At 40.6% G+C, this 7500-nt stretch overlaps 2 protein-coding genes across 2 annotated transcripts in view; both read right to left on the reverse strand.

Annotated features, from left to right (window-relative positions):
• LOC138010968 (tetratricopeptide repeat protein 28-like) overlaps positions 1 to 7500 on the reverse strand; it is a 40202-nt gene that overhangs the window by 22396 nt on the left and 10306 nt on the right. The window lies entirely within an intron of this gene.
• Positions 2681 to 7500, reverse strand: part of LOC138009997 (tetratricopeptide repeat protein 28-like) — an 8987-nt gene continuing 4167 nt past the window's right edge. Inside the window, exons 2-3 of the mRNA XM_068856969.1 lie at positions 4921 to 7500; positions 2681 to 4490 (exon numbers count right to left, since the gene is read on the reverse strand). The exon at positions 4921 to 7500 is cut by the window's right edge and continues 1543 nt beyond it. Coding sequence (XP_068713070.1) covers position 4490; positions 4921 to 7500 — 2581 coding nt within the window. The 3' untranslated portion in view covers positions 2681 to 4489. The remainder of the gene's footprint in view (positions 4491 to 4920) is intronic.

A 7500-nucleotide genomic window follows, 5' to 3' on the forward strand; every position in this document is an offset into this window, starting at 1 on the left:
CAAAACTGCCAACCGCTTGTTCTGGAGAGCCGATCTTTTAACATGATTTCAAGGTAACAAAAAGCAAAACGGCTGTTGAGATACAAAGGGAATTGTGACGCCCGAAAACGGCCCGTAAAAGTTCGGGACTTTCGAGAAATGGGTCCCAGATCCGCCAGCGGATGTAGACCCCCTTTCACGGATTTGGACCCACCTGAAAATAAGCGTCCTTTTGATTAAAGTAATAAAGTTCCATTGCAAATTGTTTTTAGTTGTAAAAAAACTTTCACTAAAACTCAAGTCTAACTTTGCTTTTCCTCCTTATTGGAAATTATTACGAGAATTTATGGCTGGAAAAGTTTTGTCATAAAAAAAGGAAAAACCTTCCGAAGGCTTGTAGTCAAGAAACTTTTAACAATTCGTTTTCCAACCAAGGTGTTACTTCAAAAAGTGGCACCTCCTTTGTGAAAGCTCCGCCAATTCAAACTATCAAATGGAAGAAATAGAACTGTGAAAGAAACGACGCTTTACTAAAAGGCCCCAGCGATTGCTTTAAAAAACTTTAACTGAAGCTTAAGTCTGACATCTCCGTGATTAAAAAGTTAACACGACAATTCAATGAGTTCCTAGTGCGTGATTTTAGCTTCTTTCAGAGACTGAGGAGTTAAAGTTCGCATCTACTTTACGAAATGCCTCCGTGGATGCTTAAACAACCTTTCCTGAAAAATTAACCGATCTGGTCTTTTTCTCAAAGATTTAAGCTTTATGGTATCGGTCAGTTTCCCAATCCAAAAGCAATAAACAATTCAATAAGCTATATCAGGACTCCAAATCCGAGAAGGGGGACCTATTCCGCTAGCGGATTTAGTCTCCGATGGGATTTAGTCCCCTGGGGGGCCTAATCCTCTAGCGGATTTAGTCCCCCGGGGGTCCAAATCCGCTAGGACATCGGCGTTTCACAGATCGATCTCTGTACATTGCATCTATGGCAGCTGTCAGCACTACAGCAAAGCTTCTCCACTCAATCTTTCTGATTGTTTGCATCAAGGGGAAAATAAGAAATCGTTTCGTCGTGAATAGAACTTTCACGAGTTAGCGACTGGTATTCACAAGAAATGACAAGAAGTTCGGGTGGCGTCGCTGTTAAATGTTATCGGCAAAGAAGTGATGGACGTGTACAGCACTCTCAAATATGATAATTCTTTAGACGCTCTGAAGATCGACCAGGTACTTCAAAAGTTCGAAGAGCGTTGTGTACCGGCACGAAATGAGACTTATGAAAGGTATGTTTTCTTTAAACGTGAACAGTTGTCGGATGAACCGCTTGATAGTTAGTACTCGTCAGCACAGCGAACGCAAAAGAAAAGAGATCTCTGCCAGCACGGAATCCTGTCACTGCCCTAGAAAGTATTGCCTTCGTTTCTGGAGCATTCTGTGCATATCTTTAGAAGGTTTCAGGGGGTAGAAGAGGGGCGTAGATTTTATCCGGTAGACACAGTAAAACAATTAGCCCATATCAAAAATACCATAATACTCTTTCTTTGTCCCTCCAAAATTTTGCATAAGCATTGTTTTTATTTTCTCTTGGGATTTACAACGGTCCCAAGAGAAACTGGAAACAATGCTTATGCAAAATTTTGGAGGGACAAACAAAGAGTATTATGGTATTTTTGATATCGGCTATTTATTTAACCTGGAATGGCGGCAAACCCGATGTAACGCGAATGATGTGCTATTGGATCTTTAAACAAAAAAAATCCTTACGGAGCTCAAGAATGGAACGTCATTTCGTCAAACAACACAAACCGTAAAAATGAATACCTATAATCTTAAAAGCGACGAATAATGGACTTCGACAGCAATTGCATCTTTCGCCCGTCGCCGGAGCCGTCGGATATCAAAGTGAGCTGGATTTCTAACATTTTACTAACTATAATGTGTCAGCATTGAAATCAGATGGCAAATTCTCTGGTAACTTTTTCTCGTTGGATATGGGTTTAACAAACTCAGAGAGGGAATCGAACACCTTGAGTGGATCTGTGTTTACTTAAGTCAGATGTCTGTTGTCTGACTATTTATATTTATTTCACGCACTCAACTCTGCACACTTAGTCTTCAGGTAAAAAACAATTGGAAAGTTGACTAATTCTTGTTCGTCGAGAATTATTTAAAAGAAAGCTTGTTGTCGATTTTTTGCTTCATTATAAGAGAAGGGTTCTTCAGTAAAGGGTTTGATCTTGAACATTAGTGGGAAATTTATTTAGTTGCGTATGGTTTTTAACATGGAGTGTGTTATTTGTTTCACAGGCAACCCAAACTCACAATTCGAATGCTGAATCAACGTTTAAACGATTTGTAGCAAACAATGAAATGATGGTCAGATTGGCATCCCAAACAAGTCTTCTTTTGTTGTAGCATATTCGGCTTCATTCTGACTACTAAACTTTTCCAGACTTTGTTTGTGGCTCAATTTAAAATTGTTTGTTTTTATTTTTACACCAGGACGAAAAGAAATCCCTGTTTTCATGGACGTAGTAGCAATTGAAAAACATGCAAACCCTGGCCTTTAAAAGCACAGCTTTGTCGTCTTTTTAGGATAGTATCGACATCAAAGCTATCGAAAAGGAAACACCCTTGAAAGGAAACCCTTTTGAAATCGGTGCCCAGAACTACAAACGATATATGTACACATCAATTGTTATTACATTTTAATAATCCCCGATTTTAAAACTGTTTCGTTTACAGGGTGCTTAATGCCTCGCGTTTTTATATCGCTTTTCCAAGTGTTTATGTGATAAGCAAATGGATAGTGAGTTGTGTTATCCAACGTTAGATGGTTTCCTTACTTACTTGACCCATTAAGCCTCTGTTACACTCAGCAATTTTTTGTCCACATTGCAAAGCTATTCGGTTGGCAGTTGGTACATTGGGCACCGTTTTTTGCAATTTTTGCTTGGCTTTCGATGATCTCATGAGGTTAAAGGAGCATTTTCATTGGCTTATGACGCAAACTGTTGCATCCCAAGTTGAACGACAGATTTCACAGAACGCAGTTTTTGAAAACTTCGTTGCTAATTTGCGTAAACCAATACGTAAAGTGACAATGGATTCTACTTTCTGCGAAGAGTTCTTCAATTTGTTTCACCTTGTTGTTGGTAGTTGTAAAGGGTGAAACTTGCGACTTATCTCGCTCTGACGTGTCAAGAGAAGTTGCACGAAAAAACGCAAAATGCAACAGAGACTTCTATAAAATTAGGGCTCCTGTTTAAAACGTAAGGTTAACATTCCGTTTGCGTTACATAACTCGGATATTCAAATCTCAGCACTTTGGTCCTTGTAACGGAAATGTTCTAAATTAAAGACCATAGTATAGGCTGCCAGTAGCCTCTCTTTCCTTAAGGGGGCTGAAACCAACACTTTCAACCAACTGAACTATTTGGAAGGATTGACTCTACCCAACTGTTTCGGCTTAACAGCAAAATATATATTACGGCACCAAATGAAACAACTGTCATTTCTTAATAAGATGCACTCAATGATGTAAAGTAATAGCTTGCCATGGCAACACAAAAGTCATCTTGAAAACTCCTCATACTTTTTCTTCTGAATGCTTATATCTCTGAAACGAACTAGGTGACCACTGTATTTTATTGCTGAAGAGTGTTTAGCAAGGTAAGATATTAAAAATCTCTGCAAAGATGTAAAAAAAAAATTCTGTAGCGGATTCAGCGCCACCTTAAAATTTTCCAGTTGTGAAGGTGGCTATGAATCTGCGGCAGAGAATTTTTTCTAACTTTGCAGCGGATTTTTTGGTCCCCCGATGATTATTCCAGGAATTGAACTACTTTCGGTGGAATGCAAATACATTCTTTCACTTCGCTTAAAAACAGCACCGATAACTCGAGGGAGTAAGCCCCATAAAGAAAGAAATTTATTAAGAAAAGAAAAACGTCTTCTTTATTGCTGATGGTTTCAATCATTTGTTATGCAGGAGAAAAATAAAAAAAAAAATTCACCCGTCGTTTCCTTTTTATTTTGTGATCATTAAATCTTGCAAATGTTTCTTTTTCTTTATCATGGTAGAAGCCTGATGTTAAGGGTCATCAGCAGAAGTGTTGTTTATCTTTTCTTTCGACACTGGCTTACACTCCTACAACAAAAACAGTTTTAAAGAAATAAATCAAACATGATTTTTGGCAACTCAACTATGATTTTGATCGCCACTGCAGCAACACTGCCTTTTGAAGTTATATGAGAAACGTAGTATCGAAATAAGGGGTAAAACTAGCATTTTACAAAAGATCTAAGCGTTCTGTCATAATTACATTTCACTTAGAATAATCTCAGTCTGCTGGTTTAGTTAACGCAGTAAACTTCTACTAAACCTTTGGAGTTTATTCTACTGGCATAACCATGATTGTTAACCCGTTCTACAATTTTTTAAAAGTTCAGCAATCACTGAAGCGCCAGGCTCTGTCAGGTAGCCTTCTTGTGCATCTTCGACATCGATTCTGGAAGAAGAAACAAATAGAAACAGCTTTACATATAGCTGGTTCTTTCTAGCACGCACAATGCACCGATGCGAATGGCTACGGGCAGAAAGATGCTGTCTCCGCTGATGCTGAATTCCTTACAAAAGATGACCGTCAGAGATCTAAGGGATAACGGAAACACGAAAAGAGACATCATGAGGTGATAAATGAGCCATCTTCACCAGTTAACAAAAGCCAGAAAAGGCTGAACGAAAACAGTTTGTCCACTAATGTGAAATGTATCCTTTATGCTTCTGTGTACATGCGTGATAGGCATGTGGGAATTACATTTTTGACAAAAGCGTGTTAGAGCACTCATCATGCCATCTTAAGCCTATTTGATTCCTATCGTCAGTTTTCCAGTTTGAACGTACTCTTGTTTTCTGAGTTAAACTCGAACTTCACTTACCATTTTTTTGGAAATTCCAGCATGACATCATCGCCAACCAGCACAAATGGCGCCCAGTGCTTTATAGCGCAATACTCCTTTGACTCTCGCAAAGATTTCATTGCTCGTTGAAGAGCTGCACTTGCGCTTTTTCCATCAAGCAGCTCGTGGTAAAAGCTCCTCATGAACAGCAACGTTACCTCGTCATCAATTGCCCAGAGTGATACCAAAACAGACCGAGCTCCAGCACACAGGAAAGCCCTCGCAATTCCCACCACTCCCTCAGACTTCACTTCGCCCCGGCCACTGTGACAACAGCTCAGCACAACTAGTCTTGCTCGAAGAGAAATTGTCTGAACATCCGACATTTTCAAAATGAAGTCTTCCTCTTTGGGAACTGGCGATTTCCGTTCGGTATTTGGGGCTAAAGCAATTTCTCCCGTTTTTGGGCATCCATGTGCTGCAATGTGAACTAAAGCAACTGATTTCATACTTTTCAGCACCTCAGCTTTCGTGGCACTTTTTCCAGTCAGCGGTGTTGTCTGCAGAAGTCCTCCAATCATCTCTACTTCTTGTTTTGCGAACGGAAGCTGTTCCAAAATGGGGTCTCCTTTCTTGTTAGTAACGTCCTTCAACCACGGATCACCTATAAGCAGTGCTCCAGTCTTACTGTGGAAGTCTTCAGGTGCACCAACGATCACATTAAAGGCGGTCAACGAGGGAACGGTGCGGATCCTGATAAATTCACTCAATGCAGAATATGGAGCCAAGCAAAATGGTCCATCGGGAACAACGATTAACTCATCTCCCTGGAGCAAGTCTGCAATTGGCCCGAGTAAGACATCATGCAACGGTTGTAAAGAGGTAATGGAGGATGAAGATGGTAAAACCGTTTCCTCACTGCTACGTTTTTTGCTGCAAGACAGGTCACTGCGTAGTGGATCCAAGGAACGATTCTCGCATCTGACACCATCCCCTACGCCGATCCCTTTCAAAATAGTTTTCATCAACAAGTCAGCACATCCATTCGTGATTTCGTTTTGTCGAAAGCTGATCTTGCCTTCTTTTCTTAGCACCCAAAACGTGATCTTGTCCCCGTCAAGTGCCACAAAAACGGCTTGTGAAGGCAAAAGCTCTAATGCAGCTGAAAGAGTTTGCTTCGGAGCAAGTGCAAAAATTGACTGAGAGTCAATGCCGTATTGTTCTATTAAAATATCCATCAAAGCCTGAGCTCGACCTTTCTCAGCAGCATACAAAGCTTCTTCAATCTCTCCATTCTTCACAAGTGTCCTCCACAGAGCAGTGTATGACGCCCGATAAGAATCACGAAAACTTATTTTCCAATTATCCTCTGATTTAAGACTATGCCTTGTTTCATCAAAATGTTTTATACTTAAACGATAACAATTAAGTGCATTACTCAACGAACCCGACAATTCATGATCACAACCGAGGGAAGACCACGCGATTCCCTCTCCTGGACAGTCTCCGATTTCCTTGCGAACACTTAGATCGTGTTCATGGTACTTCATGGCTTCCTTAAAATGACCCAGATTACGATAGGCATTTCCCAGATATCCATAGGCTGATCCCTCCCCAGCTTTATTCCCTACTTCTTTAGCAATACTAAGGCATTTTTCGAAGTACTCAATGGCTTGTTTAAAATTACCTAGACTATGATGGGCAACTCCCAGATTTCCATAAGCCCCTCCCTCCGTATCCCTATCCCCTACTTCTTTAGCAATACTAAGATTTTTTTCGCTGTACTCAATGGCTTGTTTAAAGTTACCTAGACTGCGATGGGCAACTCCAAGACTTCCATAGGCTAATCCCTCCCCAGCCCTATCCCCTACTTCTTTAGCAATACTAAGATCTTGTTCGTAGTACGCAATGGCTTGTTTAAAGATGCCTAGCTCGCAATAGGCATTTCCCAGACTTCCAATGGCTGCTCCCTCCCCAGCCCTATCCCCTACTTCTTGAGCGATACTAAGACATTTTTCAAAGTAATCAATGGCTTGTTTAAATTTACCTATACAACGATAGGCAGCTCCCAGAGTTCCATAGGCTGATCCCTCCCCAGCCCTATTCCCTACTTCCTTAACAATACTAAGATGTTTTTCGTAGTACCCAATGGCTTGTTTAAAATTACCTAGACGAAGATAGCCATCTCCCAGATTTCCATAGGCTAATCCCTCCCCAGCCCTATCCCCTACTTCTTTAGCGATACTAACATATTTTTCAAAGTACTCAATGGCTCGCTTAAAATTACCTAGACCAAGATAGGCATTTCCCAGACTTCCATAGGCTGATCCCTCCTCAGCCCTATTCCCTACTTCCTTAGCAATACTAAGATGTTTTTCGTAGTACTCAATGGCATGTTTAAAATTACCTAGTTTGTCATGGGTCATTCCCAGATTTCCATAGCCTGTTCCCTCACAAGCCCTATCCCCTAATTCTTTAAAAATGCGAAGACTTTTTTCAATGTGCTCCATGGCTTGTTTAAAATTACCTAGACTGCGATACGCAATTCCCAGATTTCCATTAGCTGATCCCTCCCCAGCTCTATCCCCTACTTCTTTAGCTATACTAAGACTTTTTTCG

The sequence above is a fragment of the Montipora foliosa genome, chromosome 7, assembly GCF_036669935.1.
Source record: "Montipora foliosa isolate CH-2021 chromosome 7, ASM3666993v2, whole genome shotgun sequence".
Lineage (NCBI taxonomy): Eukaryota > Metazoa > Cnidaria > Anthozoa > Scleractinia > Acroporidae > Montipora > Montipora foliosa.